Here is a 22,817-nt window from a genome sequence, read left to right as displayed (position 1 = left end):
TAATGTTTGTCTGTGCACTTTTAGCTACGTGGACGCATCAGAAGCTATAATAAATATGTTCATGTGGACAAGAAAGGAGTGTTCTATCTTTATTGTCTTTAGAAGTCCAACATAATAAACTAAAACCTTTATTCTTTCCTCCTCCCACCACAAATGTCTCAATGTGATTTGTTGTGCGGTTTATTTCACTGTGGATTCATTGTGTGTGTGTGTGTGTGTGTGTTTGTGCGTGTGCTTGTGTCTGGAAATAGTGATAGTGGGGAGGAATCTTTAAAAGTGTTGCATCACACATTATCTGCTCTATTCACCTGCAAATTACCATCACCCACATGAATTTTGTTCGCCTTAGGCTTTGTTGCGTTGATGTGGAGGATGGTTTTTCCGTTTACATCATTTCTTCTCATTTCAGCAGCAAGTAGCAGCTTGACTGACGTTTTAACCAACTTTGAAATTTTCTCATACGGTATTTGGTTGTGTGTGCGTATACTCACACAGAAAGCCTTTGCATACAGATCCTTTCTACTTTGTAGTGTGTGTGTGTGTGTGTGTGTGTGTGTGTGTGTGTGTGTGTGTGTGTGTGTATGTGTATTTGGCAAAAACATACACAGGCATGTGTGTCAGGAGTGCTCATTAAAATTGCATGGGAGCTGATGCTCTACTCCTGCTCCACTGCTCCCATTTCCACAGAGTTCTCAACATCTTGCCAGGTAATCAGGGGGGGTGGTTGCATGCAGCCCTGCCAGCTCAACTGCCAACAAGCTGGTGTTTAAGGCCATAAAAAACAGCCACTACAGCTAATTCACCCTGTCATGTTCATGTTGAGTATGCTATTCAGCAGCAACATAGGAACTATTAATCTCAGTGATGCTGAGTGCTGCCTGAATTGATGGAACCTGTTAATGCTAATACCATGGTTGTTCTTCTCTGCTTTTCTTCATCCCCTCATATTCTCCTTCTTCCCTATTGGTTCTCTTTTCCTCGACTATCCCTGCATTTTTCCTCCACCACCTCCCAATCCTTTCTCCCCCTCTGTCTCCACCTGTCCTCCTTGTAGGGGAGCACCTGCGCATCTGTCCCCAGGGTTACACCTGCTGCACCAGTGACATGGAGGACAACTTGGCCTTGCTAAGCCGCAGGGAGATGGAGGGACTCCTCAAAGATGTTGGCCGATCCTTACAGGCCTCACTCACTGGACAGTACAAGGCCTTCGATGGTGAGTTTGTGTATATGCAATAAGTGTATGGGTGAGGGAATTAGATTTAAGAAAAAAGATAATCAGCTCATCCGTTTGTAGTATTCCCATATACAAGGACTTACATACACCTACATTGTATTGCCAATAGTGGTGTTTTTACACTTACACACAGGCTGACAATAAGTGTAAGAGATTATTATACAGTCTGCAGATTGATGAAAAGCATTGATCTACTGTCATGATTCAACAGAGGAGGTTGGTAATGCCTTGCAGTGGTGTTGTCAGAATGCCAAGTTTTTTTTTACTTTGGGACCAAGTTTCCTAAGTCAGTGAAGTGGATCCTACTTATCAATACTTGCCTATTTCATTGGAGGAGTTGAGCCTATAGTATGTTTTAATTTCTATCAACTGAATCAAATAAGGCTTTACATACAAAGAAAACTATTTCAATTCCTGACTTCAACTCTCATGTCCCATGAGACATTGCAGACAAATTATGTTACATTTTCCAGTAAAATGTTAACCTATATATATGATTGTAATTGCTGTGTTGTAGCGACATGCACTGGAGCAAGAGTCTGAATCACTAAATCTAATTTGAGTCTGCACCACAGCAACATATTGTTTAAGCTCTTAATACTATGAAATAAAATCTGGACTTAATTGCAGTGCTCCGAGTGTGAAAGAAGAAGTGAGAGAGACAGAGAGAGGGAGAATAAGAGAGGGATTTTCAATCTTAGAACATTGGCGCACCAAGGCAATTATTTGTGTCTAATGACCTGCTCCAGTTAATAGAAGGGTGTCTCTGTGCTCCACTTGTTCCCCTTGGCCAGTCGGCGACAATGGCTCTGTCAGTCGTGGCTCTGAGATGGCTAGTTAGCCTGACCTTTTCAGATCACGGTGATTAGTGGCAGAGTGACATTTCTTTACTCTTCTTCTAGAGCTCTGTGTCCTCTGTGCCTCTCTCATAGTCCCTCCTTTTCACTCAGGGGGGGGGCTGTTGGCTGTGCCAAAGGGATACAGTCACCCTGCCAAGCACGCATGCACGCACACACACACACACACACACACACACACACACACACACACACACACAGAACATACAAATTCTCCAAGTTTATGTCATCCTACAGTTCTTGAGCTTTCACATTCTTCAAGCAAGCACTTCATTTAGCACAGCATGCCAGTAAACAACACAGACTACAGACACACACATTCCTGCAGCACTCAGCTCCGACCTCTAAACATACTAATGATGTGCATCCAAAAACTGTAGTTAAATACACAGACAAACGGCACAAATGTGGTAATTTGTGTTGCTTCAGAATTAAGTCATTTGTAGGTTGTTTTGTTCCTGTGTGCTTTTACAAATTTCTGAAATTCCTCCCCTCTCCTCTCCACTCCAGCTCTGTTCAACTTTATATATATTTTTTGTCCCTGTTTCTCATGTCCACTTGTCTCACTCCAATGAGCATCAGATGGCGATGGCAGAGCTGACAGAGGGAGGAGAGAAGTATGTCTGTGTTGAGACCTTGAGGTCTAAAAACCATCTGTTGTTGACTGCGTCCTCTGAAGGCGAGAGCTGAGCGATACACTGGTGTTAATTGGACTATAATACTTTACATTTGCTGCCACATGATCAGCGCAATTTTGGAGGATCTAGCTTACTAAAGACATCCTGTTGTTATCTTTTGCTGTTGAGAAGTGCAAAGTATGATGAGTTACTTTTGTTTCAGGCTTTGATAAACAACTTTTAGAAGTGGATTGGTGTTTGGATCTTGGAAAAATATTCAGTAAGGTTGATGTTTATGTTTAAAAGTAGGTTGTTCATATAATAATAATAATAATAATAATAATAATACATTGTATTTATGGGTGCCTTTCATAGCACTCAAGGACACCTTATGGCTGAAGGAGAGTACAGTGACATTGTACCATGCTGACAGCACCCTGCACATCTGGCTGTGTTTAGCAGGGTGTGGGCTAGCTAGCGCCATGTGGCTAAGTGTAGGGTGTTACAGTTCCAGCACAGGCAGACTAGGCCTTTTTAGGTCCAGGGACTTTGGAAGAAGCCACAGATTAGAGGACCAGCGTGCTCACATACAGCTGGCTCTGGGTCTGCGAGTGTGTACGCTGTATATATATGTGAGCATGCAGATGTGTGTTTATATGCATGTGTTTGTAAGTTTGTGATTTGGTGTGTGTCACTGTGTGACTGAGTAAAAATGGTCTTTGTATAAAGTATGTGGGTTTGTGGTTTGCACTTGGTACTCCCAATCTCTTCATACTGTGTAGAGAGGTAAGAAAGTAAATGATATATCACATTAAACAAAGATGCTGTGTATAATGCAGAGGAGGGGGGAAAAAAAAGGGGGGGGCAAAGGAGAGGATGGAGTGAAAATGAGACAGATAAAAGATACTGAGAAAAAAGGGATGTGTCGTTAAAGCAAGGACGAGGGTGAAAGATAAACAGGTGGAAATGAAGAGTGGTAGCTAGAGAGAGAGAGTGAAATTAACAGAGAAAGAGAGATGGGGTTACATATGAAAGTGAGAGGGAAAAGGTCAGAGCGGACACAGAGAGTGATGGCACCAAAGGGAGCTGTGTGTTAGATGGCAACCAGGTGTGTTAGACAGACGGAAGCCTTAAACCTGGCAGGTGGTGTTTGGCATACTGGTGCCATCACTAGCATCTGGATTCACAGTGTGTGTGTGTGTGTGTGTGTGTGTGTGTGTGTGTGTGTGTGTGTGTGTGTGTGTGTGTGTGTCACTTGTACTGCTGCCACATATACTGTACATCATGCAATATTAACAAAAGGCATGCCTGTTACTTTTGAGAGTCAAATTTAAGATATGCAACTATGACTCTCTTAAGGTAGCCAAATGCCTTGTCATCTAATTAGTGACACGCATTAATGGATGAACGAGATTCCCCCTGTCCCTACCTACTATCTAGCGAAACCACAGCCATGGGAACGTGCTTGGCAGAATCCGCCAACAGTACATTTACATTTACAGTATGTAAAGCACTTCATGGTCCTGCAGTATTCTGCATACAACTGCAAACTCCTGTCCTGGTCCCACTGCTTACAAAACTTGAGGTCCTCTAACACCAGGCTTGTGTCTGTGCCTTGATTTAAAAAAAAAAAAATTGGTACAGAGCTAAAAATAAATAAATATGAATAGAAGCCCATCCATGTTTCTATTTGATTTTCTCGGTCATTTGATGTTATGAAAAAAAAAAAAAAAAAACACATTTTAGCTGTGCCTGACCTCTTGTTTTAAGTGTGTATGACTATGGCAGCATGCCTTCAGAAAAGGGCTGAAATGATTAGCCAGTTTACTTAAACTATTTTGATAATGAATTTATCATCAAAGTACATTTTTAATAATAAAAAGTCAGACATTCTCTGGTGAATATGTTGGTGAAGTTTTATAGCTCAAACGATTTATTTAGTGTTTTGTTGTTGTTTTTGACAAGACAGATGAATATGTAGATACAGAGAGTTCGGGTCAAAGAAACTTAACTCAGGAATCATCCATACACACAGACTACACACACATTTGTGCACTGGCACACAGTATTTATGAGCAGCCAAATACTTATTGGCCAGTGTGTTCCAGCCCATTTCAGTTCAAGGCAGATCAGTGGTCATAGAGCTTAATCTGATTTGAAGAGTACTGACTGGCTGGCTGGCTGGCTGGCTTATGGGTACACTCATTTCTAAAAGGCCAAGCAGGACTTGCTTATTTATTCATTTAAGTAGAGCTCTGAACATCTCCCAGCTGGACTGTTAAGTAATTCCATCTCCTCCCATAGAGATAGACTGAGGAGTAGCAGTCCACCAGAATGACATCAAGCACTCTCAATTGTATTCTATCAGATTGAGGAAACAGGCCCTAAACGTGGATCAAAGGACAAATCTATATCACCATCAGCCGATAGCAAGCGGCAGCCTGCGGATTTCTTTTCCGCGACTCGTCTGGCAGCTCACTTGGGAGTTCTGATACACAGAAAACACTGTGCTGTAATCTTAATAAGAATAGATTTTGGTAATTTGCAATTGAAAAGACATGCATTTCTAGGTTAAAACTGGAATACATTTGAGTTTATGACTATATTTCAATGTGTAGTTGAGTTTTTTTCTTTTCACCTCCAAATCACTAAACCCAACTAAGATTGGACACTAGTGGCACATTCTACATCTGTGTTGCAATATTCCCACAATTAAGCTACAGACTTGATTCACTCCCACCTCCCACGTCTCGCTGCCCACCTTCTAATTTCCTGCTTTCAGGGTCACCTCTGATGATGTCATGAGAGACAAGGACATCTGCTCCCATTGTGGTGCTTGGCTCATTTTATCTGCATGCAAATCACGTCGGTGGGGACCTGGAGTACACTGGCCTAATTATGCCAAACACATTACTCACTAGGAGCGATGGCGCCTTGGAAGGATAAAATGAAAGAGAAAGAGAGAGGAAAAAGAAAGAGGAATGCAGTGTTAGAAAGGATGGCATTGCGGTGGAAAGTAAGATGAGATAGAGGGAAACCAAACCAAATGAAAGTGAGGGTAAGGAACGGTATGGAGCTTGGGAGGTAACAAGCATGGGAAAACAGCTGAAAAAAAAGAGAACCAGATGGATAGAAAAAGAAACATGCATGGGTAAATGGTGCATAATGCTAGCAAGGGAAAATCAGAAGAGAGGATGTGGAATACAAGCTTCCACAGAGAGCCTGTTGATAAATGACATGCATTATGTGATGTGTCAGCTTGTTTAATATAAGGGACCTTTTAATCGCATCTAAATGCTGGCTGAGGGGCTTGCAGTGCTCCTGGTGCACAATATGTGTGTGAGAAGTGTTGTTATTGATGGAGAGTCAGACTGACACTCAAACAGTCTAATGGCTCCCATATCATCATTTGTGCATTCAGAGCGCCCAGGACAGCAGTGTTTGTTTGTGCCTGTTGTGTTTATTTATATTGTCCTTGCACAGGTAGGGAACTAACAAAGGGAAGGGCTCAGGATCTTTGTGCCTGTGGATTGGTGGTGTGTGTGTGTGTGTGGGGGGGGGTGGGGGGGTAGTACAGACTAGCCTTGCTGTGCCTGAAATATTGCAGCTCTGTGCCTCTCAGTAAACATAGAGGATATGTTTTGGGTCCTGTTAAACGGATATCTCAAAACCTTAACATATTTCTGTTAAATTAAGGAGGAAAGTAATTAAGCCTGTGCCTTTTAAGTTAATTTGTTGTGCGTTTTTCGTGCAAATTGGACCACCATATTGCCAATGATTAAACACTTTGATAATTTCCTAACCAGGAGAAGATGGGAGTCTATCCGTATATGCCAAAAATGATTTTCTGCCATTGTCATTTCTTTTGCCAAACCATTCACTACAGTTACACATTTCATGCATGGCCAAATGCCTCTTGAATACATTATGTACTTTTAACCTTTAAGTGCAGGTGACAGTCTGAGCAAACCTGGCAAATATGACATTTAGCGTACAGGTGGCAACATGAAGTTAATCAGCCGTAACTCATAATAATTCCCCAAAAGTCATTGCAGCTGCCGCCCAATCAACATGATTGTGTATTTTGATGCAGATCGGATCCAGATGCAGCTTAAAATGTTCCATCATTAAAATAACAAATTTAGAGCAGTGTACAGGCTTGGCGAAGGTACTCTATGTGCTCTTGGAGTACTTTCTAGTTTTATTTTTTAATGCACCAATGGCACCTGATTTTCTCCTCCTCGCCTCTCCTCTTGGCATATGCCTCATGTTTTGCTCTCTGTCTCTATCCTCCCTGCCAAAGAACCATCTAGCTAATATGATCATCCAGCACTTGCCAAATGGACAAATAGAATTAAGGCTGTCCGATATGAAAGAGATATTCAATTGTTGCTTTTGCAGCCCTGTTTTTCTGTCTTACTCCCTCTCATTATTTTACTGATCTTGTCAGTATCTGGCACACTGCTAGAACTCAGTTAATCTGTCATGTTTCTTAGCTAGTTTTCTATTTATGGCCAATAACTATGTGAGTGAGTGCATGCATCTACAGCACACTTAAGCATTCATGTCAACATCAGTGTACAAGTATCTACTTTCATTTGTCTTCCATTTCAATGTGTGGGTAGTATTTTCCTGCAAAGAACCATGTGATTTAAAGATCAAGCTTTTCCCAGGATTACATATCTTATACATTTTTGTTAGTCCTTCGGCATAGTCCCGAGTGCTTTGAAACATTTCCTGCACATGCAAGACAATGTTAACTGCCAATTGGAGGAAACAAACACCAACATGAGATTTCACGGGAGACCTGAGAGTTTGGTGAGAAAATACAAGTCGTTAAAGGTTCAGTGATTTCTTGTCAGCCTGTGATTACTTAATCACCAACCTGTTTTAGATCAGATTAGTCAAGCAGCTGGTGTGAGCTGCAACTTTATTAGACAGCGGCAAATGTTGCCAGACCCGCTAAGCCCTCTGTATGAGAACCTTGAATCTGGATTATCCTGGAATGAGTAGCACAAGCCTTGGTCAGTTAATACCTCTGTGTAAGAAGGGAACAGCGAGAGTGATTGGCTGCTGGAGGAACATCAATAGTACCTCTGCGTTACACAGAATCTCTTGTCACTGTCAATAACACAACTTGACACAGGAGACAGAGTGAGAGACCCCAGGGAGATAGAGACACTGCACGTGAAGGTAGAGGCCACTTGTCTGGTTTGAGATTAAGAGTGTAGAAGAGGGGGAAATACTTTAGAGTCATTTTATGGTATATAAGGATTTGTGTGTACACTTTAGAGTTTAGTGTGTGGGCGTGTGTGTGTGTGTGTGTGTGCGTGCGTGCGTATGTTTAATCAGGTTTAGAAGCAGTGGTATAAGTGGACGTAGGAATATAGTTAAAATAAGCCTCTGACATGTCAAGGTGGCCTGGATGTGAAGCTCGGAGTGATTACAAATGAAATCATTAACTCCCCTCTCACCGCGGGAACAAAGTCATTAAGACACACATGCTTCACTTGGCTTATTCTAAGTGTGTGTGTTAGAGAGAAGGATGAAAAAAAGAAAAGCAGAATGGGATGGAGGTAGAGTGGCGAGAGAGATTTTCCTAATCCACTGTCACATTAAAGAAAAACTTTTGCTGTTCATTTTGAGAGTATGGATTATCATGATTTAAAAATGATATTCTCCCATATTTGTATACAACACACTATTGATGTTTAAAATAATAATATAATGTCCCACTATTACAGTATGCATCACATCAGACCAAACTCAGTAGCTCATTTTGCCAATTTTGAAACAGCTTGCTTAAAGTTATTCATTTGCGCAGCAGTTATGATAAGGTCATAGAGTCACAATATGAATCCACTTAAACTTGATACATGACAATTGTGAATTATAGCCCAGACCTACTCTGTTAACAAGTATTATCAGTCTGGTATGGTTATGGACAGAGAGAGTGTAATATGCTCAACAGATTGTAAAGCCTATTGTCTCTTTTACTGATGGTATACTTATTAATAATATTTATTTGTGAATTTACCGTGTCAGTCTGCTCGAACGTCATCAGGTATAACTGTATACTGTAAAGAAATTGACTTTGATTTTTTTGAATTTTTTATGTACCAGTTTATGTTATTTGTGAATGATTTGATCAAATATTTGGATCAGACGACAATTAAGTATCCTGATGCAATTCAAAATGACTAAGAGTTACCGGACAAGATAGAGTAGCTACAAAAATAGTAATTATCGGTCCTTACAACTAACTGACATAACCAATGTTAAGGTTTGTGTACACTGAGGGGTAATAAAGTCTCCTCCCGACTACTACAGTGAACGTGACTAAAACTATCCAGTCCACGCCCAGTGTGCTGGGATATAGAGCTGCAAAGATGAATCGATTAGTTGTCAGCTATTAAATTAATCACCAATTTTGATAATCAATGAATCAGTTTAAATCATTTCTTAGGAAAAAAAGTTCAAAATTAAGGTCAAAAGGTAAAATAATTCTCATATTCCAGTTTCTTAAATGTGAATATGTTCTAGTTTCTTCACTCCTCTATGACAGTCAACTGAATATTGTTGGGTTGTGGACAAAACAAGACATTTGAGGACGTCATCATGGGCTTTGGAAAACACTGATCGACATTTTTTTCACCATTTTGTAACATTTTATAGACCAAACAACTAATCGATTAATGGAGAAAATAATCGACAGATTAATCGACAATAAAAGTAATCGTTAGTTGCAGCCCTCCTGGGATATCAGCAATCAGGCAGCCCTCTCCCATCACTCCTTCCCCTGGAGACCAGACGCTGGGGGAGAGAAGGTGGAGGTTATGCTTTATAGGATGATAGAAGATTGAGGGAGAGCGTAAAAAGAAGGGGTGAGGGAAGGAATGAGCTTGTAGCTCCCTGTATCTCCCTGTATCATGGAAACACAAACAGATGAAGAATGAGAAAGGTCATCTCCACGCACAAAAGCACAGGCGCACACACATGCACAGGGGGCTTTGTGTCATACTAATGATGCTCATTATTCACTAGAGCTGATGGCCAGAGGAGAACTGGACAGCATGATACCATTTACCAAGATCTGCCCTCCACATGTGGTGATCCCAGAGCACTTCAAAACATGCCCTAACCACATAAAGGGCCCTATCTTGCACCCGGCGCAGCACAAAGCCCGACGCAAGTGTCTTTAGTTAAGTATAGTTAGTTAAGTAAACTCATATTATGTCTTGTGTTCTGAATAGGGCTGTCAAACGATTACATTTTCTTAATCTCGATTAATCGTTGAATTTCTATAGTTAATCGCGATTAATCACATGTTTTATCACATGATAAAAATTCTATTATTTTGCATTTCAAAACTGTTTTTAAGTACATATTAACAATGGAAAGCCATTCTTACCAGTGGATCTTGATTGGGAATCAAATGAATGCAAAGAAAGTGACTTTATAAACTTGATTTTAAGATTTGTATTTGTTTATTATATATTTAATCTAGTCATACATTTGAATTTAACAACAACTTTGAATGCACCACGAGGCTGTAAATTACCAGTTTCATTGAACGCACCGTCTGTGTTTTTCCGACAACAGCAGCTGCAGATTGTTACATCCCGGTGTACAGTGAAATACAGTCACACTTTACACCGTTTAGCGTTAGCTGTCAGCATTTTAACCGTGTTTAATCCAGCTACTAGCTAACGGTAGGCTAACGTTAGCTGCTGTGATGTTTCTGTTGCCTGTAACGTCTGTTTCAGAGCAGCAGAGAGAAGTGCAGGCATATCAGTGGCACTGGAATGAGGCACCGAAATCCGCGTTGCTATTCCTGCAGCAGCAGGATGTGTTACGAGGAAGTACGGCAAAATAGTAGTAGTAGTAGTAGTTAGGAACGACGCAAAACCAAGTGAAGTGAAAATAAATTAATAAATGGCGGCATGCGATTAATACGATTAAAAAAATGTAACGCATTATGCTCGACCCTTAATCGCATCGCGATTAACGCGTTAATGCTGACAGCCCTAGTTCTGAATAATAATAAAAAAAGTTGAAATGGTAAAAGTATTAAGGGAAATTTCCCAGTTCAAGGTGTTTTCACTGTTGATTTGTTTTACTGTTTTTGAAGTTCAAGAATTGCAACATCTTTCCATAAGACAATGAGTAATTGTGTTCAATAATCGTGATTTCAATATTGACCAAAATAATCGTGATTATGATTTATTTTTTCCATAATCGAGCAGCCTTAACTTCATTTAATGGCGAAAACAACTACACTCCATCACCTGAATGAAACTATGTCTGCTGAAACTCATTTCATTTAGCCAGACCTGAGGCAGTTTTACAGTTTTTTTTATGGCTGACAGTACACAGCAGGAATGAATTCTAATGGGGATTAAAAGCAAAACTGCACCTGTCATAGCAGCTCTCCGTCCGTCTGTCTGACTGCCGCTGTGTGTCTGTGTGAGGGTCTGTGATCCTTCTGCGTCTGTGTGTTAGAGTGCAGATCGGGCCGCATTTTTCTGTCTGAGCCCGGCCCGCGTCCAACAGCAGTAACCGAGCCCAGCGCGAGCCGAGCCCGACAGGCATTAAGATATTTATATCTGAGCCCGACCCGAGCCCAACACAGTTAAAATCAATTCTCATGCTAATTTACGTTTGTAGGAAGGCATTCGGAAATGCCGCAACAGATGAGCACATCAGCGCACACGGGGAAAGAAGCGCACGTTAACAACAGGCGCGCACCTACATAATAAGCTTTTTTAAATTTAAAATGTTCAATGCTTTATCGCGCTGATGTGACCGAGCCCGACCCGAACCCGAACATCATTTTTAAATATCTGTCTGAACCTGGCCGGCTGGCTCGGTTCGGGTATCCATCCTCTACTGTGTGTACACGGGAATGTGTCACTTTGAAGATGGTTTGTTTCTCTGCGTACATGTGTGTGCATGTGCTTTTCTGCTGACTCTGGATGTATGTCTTTGTGTGTTGGCTTGCATAAACGCATGTGCTTGTGTGAGCGACACAGATGCAGCTCTCTTGGTACTTTGAGGCTGGTCCAGAGCTGTGTTTCTAGATAGTTTAGAGTGACAGGATACAGGGGAATGATGTGTCATCCAGCTAGGAAGTCTCGCTACTAAACAAACCCTGGACATACGGCCGCTGCGTGTCAGAAGCATTTATCTCACCAAGCATTATATTCTAAGAAATGTTTTACGCCACACACAAAGACACAGGCTACACAGCATTCATTAAGTTGCCATTTGCTCTGCACTCTGAGAGCTGTAGCTAATAAGGAGCTTACTCGTCAAATTGTCTGTATCTTGTTGAAAACATGTACATCAGCTTTTAGAAAATAGACTTGTTTGCCTTTACACTCATTTATTTATAAAGAACATATATTTGAATCCGCTCCCCCATCATTCTTGACATCTTAAAGTAGGCCTTAAAACCAAATAGTTACTTGGTTTGGTTTGTTTCTTCCAGTGCTTTTAAAACATAATGTACACATTTAGTAACACAATAAAACTGCCACATATCATTAAAATAATTGCTTGTATCACACCAACGAGGAAGAGCAGGCCAATAGGTTAAAAAAAGAAGGCATTTTGTCTGAGATATCAGTACTCCGTTGCATTTTTGAACCCCTTAGAAGTACACATTTATGCCCAGAGCTCATTGTCCCAACATTACTATAACTCAGATATAATGTACACTGACATACATTATTTTGGGCGTGAACACAACTGAGGGAAACTTCAAAGGGCAATTGGTTGTGGCACCGAACAAGACTATGGTTGTATGAGAAGGAACGTGACCTGATGTGTCAGAGTGTAGAGCTTTTTAAACCAAACCAAAGTTGGATACTTGGAGAGGTGCCCCTTGATGTTTCCAAGATGACTTTTAGGTACATTTCTCAGATATACTGTAGGCCTTTGGAAACACTCACTAAGCATAAAGAATTCCCATGAGAGTAGACGAGGGCTGCACAATAATTCGCAAATTTATCGAAAATGCTGCATGAACTAGGGCAATATCCAAATCGCAGGGTGGCGCAATATTTGTTGAAGGCAAAATATGTGTCAAACCATTCTAAAATAAAGTATAGTGGTGCTGCAGAGACATGCCGGCCTACAAATCATATCCTACATTTTTTTGTTGGGTACAGATCCTTGCAAAACAAAAATCACACTTCAATCATTTAAAAAATAAATATATTTTTCAATGAAAATGAGAATAATGATACAAAAATGATCATTCCCTCCAATATCATGAATCATATCGCAATATCAGTCAAAGTAATCGCAATTAGATATTTTCCTAATGTCGAGCAGCCCTAGAGTAGACCTTTTTAGCCCGGAGTCTGTGAAAGTGCCAGACAAAAGCAGCAAATAAGAGCAGCGGTGCAGCAGGCCGGCTGGTGTTTATTAATGAGTGGGAAAGAAGAACAGAGATACAGTATTCAACAAGGCCAATGCTTGGATAATGCCACGCAGATGGGTCAGGATGAGCTTAGCATTATTCAAATGTTATGTAACTCCAAGTGCTGTGATTGTCTTTGGGCATGTGGGTCTTGCTACTGTATACCGTGGCTTTTCCATATGCTGGGTGTGTTTTTATTTAGTTTTAAACATGCTGGTGTGTGTGTGTGTGTGTGTGTGGTAGTAGTTTGTGTGTGTTATGATGTTTTTAAAAACTGCTTCGTTAGGGGAATAAGCTAACTCCAGGCAGGGGTGTCCCCTGTGGAGGCCACAACCGGCTCTTTTCTCGTCTCCTCCCGCTCTGGGGTGGTGGCGGGCAGAGATAAGACACCTACAAAGTAAACACTGCCGCAGACTACAGCTTCCCATCTCCCTGCCGCACAAACTCGCACGCATACACACGCAGGCAGACAGGCAGACAAACAAACAAACAGATAAACACAAACACACACATGCACCAGGTTTGAACCCATTGTATATGTGGCGATGCAGAGCAAATGTTAATCCTGAATGGATGGATGGTTTGGTGTCATTGTGCTGCACATTCTGATGCCATACATTTGTTAGAACACGGGCCTCATTTATAAACATTGTTTACACACCAGACAGATGAAAAAATGTGTATGGCACTGGCCACAGAAAGGCCGAGGGTTCATGAAAACAAACTTGATGTGTGAATGTATGCACCTTGACGGAAACTCACCCATGACCCAAAAATGCAGTGCAGTGAGTCATCACTTTTAGCTACACCTGTCCAGTCTGTTGCAGTCTAATACAACAGTTTCATAAGCTTAAAATGTTCAGTTTTTGTTATTTTTCTGAGGCTGTGGAGTATGGGTGCACCGATCCGATATTAAGATCGGAAATCGGCCCCGATATTGACAAAATAGCTGGATCGGGGATCGGAAAAATTAACAGATCCACGGGCCGATCCAGGTTAAAAAAAAATAAAAAGATAGTTAAGAATTTAAGATTTTGTTTTTACATGTTTACAATGTTTGGTGTGTTACTATTGTATGTTTGATCAATACACTAGTTTGTTTCTACTGCTACATTTTATTTATTTAAATTTATTTTAAGAAGTTTGATTACATTCTATTTTCGATTTGAATGCACAATTGTTTTTTATATAACAAATAAATAAGAATTCAATACATTACATCTATGTTATTTTGTCTTAGTTAGGAAAGTAATGTTTAGTTAGGAAAGTCTGGTGCCTTTAACCTCTTCCACATGGTGGAAGGAAGGTAGAAGGTAAAAGGTATACAGTGTATTATTAATTCAACAACGGTATGGGATCGGTATCGGGTATCGACAGATACACAAAGCCCAGGCATCGGTATCGGGACTGAAAAGGTCGGATCGGTGCATCCCTAGTGTGGACATTAGTGAAGTTGTATCCCTTTGGGGTTGTAAATGGTTTGGATGAAACATTGAAAACGTTAGTGTAGGGTTTGGATTTGCACTCTGCGTGCAGCTCTGTGTTTCCATTTGCTTTTTTTGTTTCTTCTTGTCTCAATCAGACTTCAACGTTCTTCAACTTTTTTTTTTTTCCAAGTCTGCCTCTGTCTGTCTGTCTGTCTGTATCATATATCTGTAAATCCTCACTCGGAACAGTATATACTGCACCCCGAAGCGCTGTCAATTCTCTGACATCCCCTAGAGGGACTCTCACATACATCAGCTTTAGGTTTACTGAGGCAACGTTGATATGCAGCACAAATCAGTTAGAATAAGAAGGAAATTGTGTAAAAAAATTTTAAAAAAAAAAATGAATCTGTGTGTTTGCTGTAGTGGTTATCTGTAAATATTAGAGACATTTTTATGGCTCTGAGAAGTAGATACATCTTGTGTTAATGACTGGCTTTATACTGAGCAGCACACAGTACATAAGTGGGTGGGATAATGTGAGGTTACGGGGAAAGAAAATAGCACAGAACAAAATAATAATGTGCAGTGTGTGGTTGCTGTACACTGTAAATATGATTTAATATGAGATTTAAATCATTCATTTTCTAAAACTGTTTTTAGGTTCCTTCCTGGAGTTGCTGAACCGCTCGACTATTAGTCTACAGGAGACTTTCACTCCAACTTGGGGCTCCATATACTCCCAGAACTCCCAGGTCTTCTCTGACCTGTATACGGATTTGAGGCACTATTACCGCGGCTCCAATGTCAACCTGGAAGAGGTGCTCAACGAATTCTGGGCCAGGCTGCTGGAGAAGCTCTTCTACCAGGCAAACAAGCAATATGTCATAGGTACATCCAGCTTTTTCTTAGAGCAGCTTTATTGCCTGAGACCAGTACTGATATACAATATACTGTATACATAAGACAAAGAGCAGAAAATATCAAGAGGCTTTGACAATGTCAATTTATGTCCCATTTATTCATCTTATTTAAGCATAATCTTTAGATGTGTTCTCTACCTAGATAAAGATTTGAATGGATGTGTATGCTGGTTGCAGGTGAGGACTACCTGGAGTGTGTGTCCAAGCAGATAGAGACACTGCGGCCCTTTGGAGACACACCCCGTGTGATGAAGATGATGGTCACGCGCACATTTGTGGCGGCACGCTCTTTTGTTCAGGGACTGGTGGTCAGTGGGGAGGTGGTGCGCAAAGTGTCCCAGGTAAAAACCTCTCTTCCCACCCCGCAACAGTTTTCTCTCCCATTTTCTTACCTTTTCATTTTCAATGGCATCACCTCCGTCCAATACCTGTGTCTCTTTCCCGTAATACTATAGTCCCATTTTCCTACTTCGCATGCTGGTTAGTTTGATTGTATTTGATGAAAGCGACTAATTGCCTCGCATACCTTTTTACTGGTGTCCCACATTGGTATTCTTCTGTTAAGGGGTCCGTATTCATCTCTTCTTGGTGAACACGCGCACACAAACGCACACAAACGCACACACACACACACACACAGGCACACAGGCACGTTTTTATCAGTCCGTGTGCATAGTATAAAACAGTGGCAGATCAATGTTGGTGGAAACGAGAGGCTCCATGAAGTATGGCCCCCGGCTCAGACAATCAGCCCCTGCAACAACAGTTAATGTCAGCCTCACGCTGAAAAATGTCTCCCTAGGCCGCGGGGAGGGTTAATATCTCCCAAGAGAAATTGTCCCCTCTGTGTATAAGACAAGAGTAAGGTTAAGATCAGAGCAAGACTGAGAAATCATTTCAGCTCCTGAAAGGGAGGTGGCCAGTATTGACGCACCGGGGGAAAAATATCTCCCATCAAACACTGGGCAAGGAGGGAGCAGAGTGCAGTGGCCCCATGAGAAATATAAGCATATTTTTCGAGGAAACAGATGCTGCGCCAGAGACGAATATTACAGTACAGTTCAGTGCAAGCATGAAATAAGGACAAAAGAAAATGACAAAATAGGTTGTTGTGCTACTACATGACTGCAATGCCGCACATTTGGAAACATGTCAAAGAAAGAATCCATATGATCCTTCTGTGTTTCGCTCTGATATATGTGCTCTGGCTCACATTGCGGGTGGCACATGCAGTACTGTATGCATACAGAGTGAGACAGCCTGGCCTAGCATATCTCTCTCTGCATCTCTTTGGCCCAGAAAGCAACCGCAACGTCTCACACCTACACATAAGGACCTGATGTCTCAATTAAGTGCCTGCACGCAGCAAAGCCTAGCACAGCCACAGGGGAGTAAAATCAGACATAATCATGAACACAGCTACTCTGGCGTAGCTAGTGAAAAACAAGACAGCGACAGCGACAACTACACCTGCCTGACCTGGATCTAAGGGAATCATGCAACTAGTCCAACGGAGCTAGACACAGTTACTACGCTTTGACTCAAGCAAGCAAACAGGGAAGTAAGGATCAGAGTTAGCATGGGCAGCATGCTGTGTTGAAATTGCTGTTCATGATTTGCGTCCCATGGGTGTATCCTGGGGTTAAATTGGAATTTGTTATGTGGGGGGGGCTCTCCCTAGGGTGGTCTGGGGGTATACCCCCCAGGAATTTTTTTTTAAAAGTAAACCATTAAATGGCACTTTCTGGAGAGTTTTGTGCAAAGAAATGGAGAATCAGAATCAGAAAAGGTTTTATTGCCAAGTACGTTTTTTAACACATACAAGGAATTTGTTTTGGTGTTGAAATCAAGTCTTACATGATATGTGCAAAACTGCAAGGTAAGAGCCTTTGCATTGTTGTAGTATCAACAGGTATTAGGGCATTTAGCATTTACATTACTGTTAATCAGTCATCACTTGATTACACATTGTAATACCTTGTTATGATATAAGACGTGACCCATACAATGTGCCACATGAAGAGACAGTGCAGCATATGACAGTAGCAACAGCCGAGAAGATTTGGGTCTGTGGTGACCAGGTCCACCTCACACAAACTTCCTTCTCCCATTCTCTCTCTTTACTACTACAACACACACACACACACACACACACACAGCGCCGAGTGGGGCTCTCTGATGCTCGGAGGCGAGCCGTGGCCTGCTTGGAGCCCTGCCGATGGAGGAGATGCGACGGCGGGGACCGGTTCAACAGCTTGGTCAGCGACATGAACTCGTAGCGGCCGTTGTAGCTTCTGAGCACCGGGCTTCCACCGCTGCGAACGGGGTTTTTAGCTTTAGGAGAAGGAATTGTATCTGTTAGTTCTACTGACGTAGACACTTGTAGTTGACCAGCAGTGGTGAATTGTCTGCAGTGCTGCGCGGGTTGTTGCCGTGTTCCGATTGTTCTCATCTCATCTCCGCCGAGACAAAATAGACATGCCATTTTAAAAATCCTTCATTTATTGTCAGAAATATGTTTTCAAAAGCATCACTTTCATCAAATTGTATGTGACATATTTCCAGTAGGCAAATGACTGCAAGCAGGCACATCCGGACACAAACGAGCAGGCTCATGTGCCGGGGCTGAGCCCCGGAGAGCCCCAGCCCAATTTAACCACTGGGTGTACCCCTGGACCAGCCAGAGTAGCTTATGATCTCTGCAGAGCTCGGCCACTGCCAGCAGGACTCTAAACTGATATGCATCTCTCTTAGACAAACATTCGTGTACACACGGAAGTAAACATACACACACACACCTCCTCATTCCATCATTCCGCTCCAACAGGGAAGCACATTTCCCCCGTGTGGCTACTTCCTAATGCACATTTCCTGACTGATGCCATTTTGTTGGTGCTGAAAGACAGTGACCGATATGTTCATTAAACAAGGCTGGCTGGGGAAAATGTGTTAATAATTAGCACAGCTTTTACAAAATTACAAAATGTCATCACCAGCGCTAATACCAGTGCACTGGAGCGGCTGCCACTCTGAATAAGGTCATGGGCTGCCTTCTATTATAACACACTTATCAAAAGTCTTAAGAGAGAAGGCAAGAGCGTATTGTGAGAACAGGCGCTACACTTGGTCAAACTATGTTAACGAGAATTCCCAAGCCAGGTCCCTTGAACTGTGCAAGAAGACAGAATGTCTAATTTGTCGTCCAAGTCGAGGCCTGTTTGGTACAATTTGACTGAAAGAAGTAAAGACTTCAACCAACTGTTTAATTTCAAATTCATAATTTGTGTGTCAGTCTGTGTCCCTGTCTTCCCCGGCACACAATCAGCACTGTGCTGTACTTAAGCATATTGGAACAGCACTGTGCTGTGATGGGAACAAATGAGACAGTGAGAAAAAGCAAGAAAAGGGAAGAAAAGACTGTGACAAACTCCAGCATCCTCTTTTTTCCCTATCTTACCGCTCACTCAATCTTTTTTCTCCTTCCTCACCCAGTAAACTGTACTTAAACATTTCTGTTTTATATTTCCCCAAGCTGTGCCCTGCGCACTCCTTTCAGTGTGAACAGCATGGTATACAAATTTGGATCTTATCTTTCCCATCCTTTTCCCTGTAATTCTATCTTCGATTGATTGGGCCCTAATGAGACAACCGCCCCTATCTATAGGTGAGTGACTGAAGATGTTTACCACACGCTGCTCAGGGAGGTATCACACTGCTTGAGTGTGAAGCTGGAGAGAGTAGTATACTCTTTGTGTATGTGTGTGCTTCAAACGTCTTTCAAGGAAGTGTTTGTGTTTGCTACCAACATAACAGGCATCCCTGCTATGTTCGAGTTAGATTAGCCTTGAAATAGGAACTATGGCGAAAAGGTCATGAAAGGAATACAGCAAGAGACCAAGATGCGTGGAGAAAACTGAAACATTTGAGAGATGTTTTGTGAGACAGAAAAGGAGATCTCAACAGTAAGACGCAGTCATTCTTTTTGGTACGATATTAATTCCTCCCTTGCTTCGCTCGGGGCTGCACCCGTTGCTGTGTTTTATTCCCTCGGGTAGGGGAGTGGAGGAAGTAGGCCACGCGCCTCATGGCTCACTCTGGAGGCAAGGAGTCTGGATTGTCTCGCACTATAACACGAGAGGGAGAGGTCGCTCATATATCCTTACTAATTACAGAGGAAAGACAAGCAGAGAGAGGGGGAGAGAGAGACACAGAAGAGTCTCTATTGCCACTAGCACTATACTTTAGAAGGTTCTGACAGGTGTGGGGAGCATGCTGTGAAGGTGACGCAGGGACAAGTAAGGGCATGGGTGTTTAAAATGTAACACAGTCATGTCAAAGAGCTACACGTGCAAACATCAAAGAGAGTATTTCACACCTAAAACTTTCTTTTGATATCTCTCGATAGGCCAGTGTGGAGATGATTCGAATCAGGTCAGATTGTGAGTGACTCACTGCTTCAAAGATTTATTTAGCACTGCTGTCAATCCATCTCTCTAATGGGCAATGGCATCCTTTTTAGTTTAGGTGGTTTGAAATTTTCTCTTACGGTATTTGGTTGTGTGTACTCACACAGAAAGCCTTTGCATACAAATCCTTTCTACTTTGTAGTGTGCGTGTGTGTGTGTGTGTGTGTGTGTGTGTGTGTGTGTGTTTAATCAGGTTTAGAAGCAGTGATATAAGTGGACGTAGGAATATAGTTAAAATAAGCCTCTGACATGTCAAGGTGGCCGCTTTATTAAAACAAATGTATCAGTTTATTAGACAAATAATCAATCGAATCAGTGATAATGGAAATAATTCTTAGTTGCAGCCCTAAGTCTATGAGTCCTATTACCAGGGGTTAAATTGGGATTTGTGATGTGGGAAGGCTCTGTGGTTTCAGGGTTGCTATGGGTGCATGAGTGTGCGCATAGATTACAAAATCTGATTGATGTCATTTAACAAACTGTAAACTAAAGTATAACAAGGTAAGACAACCCTCTGCTCTGAAAACTAAAAGGCTAATCAAAGTTGTAGTATCCTTTTGTAAAAGCGAAACATCGTTTAAGTAGCCTGACGTCGTCATACTCAGATTCTAGTCAGAATATGAGTCTGATACTGCTCCATTGGGCTGTGATCATGGGGCGTGTTTCAACCGAACCAGGAAAGAAAATGCCTCTGCACTCACTTGGATATAGCTACAACCAATCAGAGCAACGGAGACAGACGTCACAGAAGCTGCAAGTCAAAGGCAGGCTTCGACAGAGCAAAGGCAGAGGCGACAGTTTCCGTGTCGTGTGGACGAGTGTGGCAATGTGTATTGTTAAGAAAATTTAAAAAGAACGTGATCGTTTGATTTCTGAGGAGGAAGGAGAAAGGCTTGCTCCAATTGAAAGTTAAGCAAAAGGTTTAATAAACAGCATGATGTAAACGACAAAACAGAAAAGCAAATGTTACACTGCAGCTAACAGCGGACTAAATCATGCTTCTCCTTGATGGAGTCACATAAAAACAGTCTTGTGACATGACAAAACAATACATCAATAAAACACTGCAAGCAGTGGACTGCAAAAACACATTCAAACAGTCCTGAATCCTTCTCAGTATTCCAAATTTATCCTAAAGAAGTTGAGGGTGGTTCCACAAATGACATCTCTCTATATTGGTCAAATGTTTTCTCACAATAAGGTCCCACCTCTGAATTGTCAGGTTACTCCAGGTCAAGACAAAGGTCATTTATCATGGTAGTGCCAATTCTATTCAAGTTTACAGAGATATGCATTTCCTTTGTTCTAATCAAGTCTGGCCCAACAGTGGGTGGCTCTCAAACGGCTGGGAAGCAGTTACCTTCCCTGTGGGGACAATGAGTCTCCTCTATTATGCAAATTGACGGTCATGACTTTTGACGGCCATGATTCTTTAGAAGCTTGGGTTGGAATGAGGCATGTCAAATGTTAATTAAGGCTAGTCAGTTGATTCAATCTGGCTGTAGACAGGAACATTATGTACATTTAAACCAAAAGTACATTGTTTTCATAAAATAAGTATTGTTTTAACTTTTTTAAAACCCAACAGTATACATACGTGCTCGCAGTTCTCTGTTCCTCTTTTAAAATGAATGCACTGTCGATATCTTGTATAACAGACGCGATGGCAGCCATCTCTGTTGTAAACGAATTCAACCCAAGCGCTCTTTGGTGACGTGGTTGATTACGTTACTGTTGATCATCATCCATCATCGTATAAAGCCCACCCTGACAATTTGATTGGTCGGAAAAGCTGTGGTTCGAGCATAGTTGCTCCACAACGGATCAAGTCCAGACCCAACCTCCCGACCTTAAATGTTGTGGGCGGGGCTAAGTTCGGCTGGCATCCAGGTTATCGTTTAAGCAGCATATCAGAACAATTTACATACAGTCAGTTTCTATATTTTTCTCCCTACCTTGCCTTCCACCTATCACTCTCTGCCATCTGTGCTTTCTGACTGACAAGTGGGCTGAGGTCTTCTTCTTTCCCGGACAGTCCCAACCCAATTTAACCCGTTTATTACATACCTGCAAACTAGTCGCTTTTCGGTGAAAATCGCCGTTTTGAATGGGAAAATGTCATCCACGTGAATCGTGTAGATCCGAAGAGTTTTTATTTGGCGGGAGGGGTGGGGTCTGAGACCCGGTGCTAATACGGCACCGGTGCCTTAACGACTATCTACCAGACCGAATAGCAACGCGGATTTCGGTGCCTTATTTAGGTGCCACTTAAATGCCTGCGCTTCTCTCTGATGATCCGAAAACGGACGTTAGAGGGAACTGAAACATCGCCGCACGGCACGCAAGTTGGTTAACACTACACTCGACAGCAGGTAACGTTAGCCTACCGTTAGCTAGCAGCTGGAGTAAACCTTATATATATGTCAATGGAGTAAACACGGTTAAAATGCTGACAGCTAAACGGTGTAAAAGTGTGTCTGTATTTCACTGGAGAGGAATGTAACACCAGACTGTAGCTGTAGCTGTAGCTGCAGGAATTTACTGGTGAAATAAGTTATTGTTATTACATTTTTAAATATATATATAGAGAGAGAGAGAGAGAGAGAGAGAGACGTGTCACCTTTTTCAGCCCTTCTGAGTTTGCAGGTATGTTATTACATTCTAAGTTGACAGACCCTCCCTCACAGTGCCTGGTGCACCACAGCTCCAAGGTTACAGAGGAAGTTGTCAACATCAACCTCCAATTAGCACCACAGAGGAGTTACACACTGTTTCGTGCCTGTTGGGCCTGGCCTGGGATTTCCCAGCATTAATACTGTTTGGATGATGTAACAGAAACAGAATTAATGACTGTCTCCCCTTAATAA

At 41.9% G+C, this 22,817-nt stretch overlaps 1 protein-coding gene across 1 annotated transcript in view; it reads left to right on the top strand.

The window, feature by feature from the left end:
- gpc1b (glypican 1b) overlaps positions 1–22,817 on the top strand; it is a 74,242-nt gene that overhangs the window by 38,024 nt on the left and 13,401 nt on the right. The window contains exons 3-5 of the mRNA XM_078263729.1: positions 1,055–1,213; positions 15,225–15,452; positions 15,662–15,825. Of these exons, the coding sequence (XP_078119855.1) occupies positions 1,055–1,213; positions 15,225–15,452; positions 15,662–15,825 (551 nt within the window). The remainder of the gene's footprint in view (positions 1–1,054; positions 1,214–15,224; positions 15,453–15,661; positions 15,826–22,817) is intronic.

This window comes from Sander vitreus, chromosome 12 (genome assembly GCF_031162955.1).
Source record: "Sander vitreus isolate 19-12246 chromosome 12, sanVit1, whole genome shotgun sequence".
In the NCBI taxonomy this organism is placed as follows: Eukaryota; Metazoa; Chordata; class Actinopteri; order Perciformes; family Percidae; genus Sander; species Sander vitreus.
This window is presented reverse-complemented; position numbering and strand designations above follow the sequence as displayed.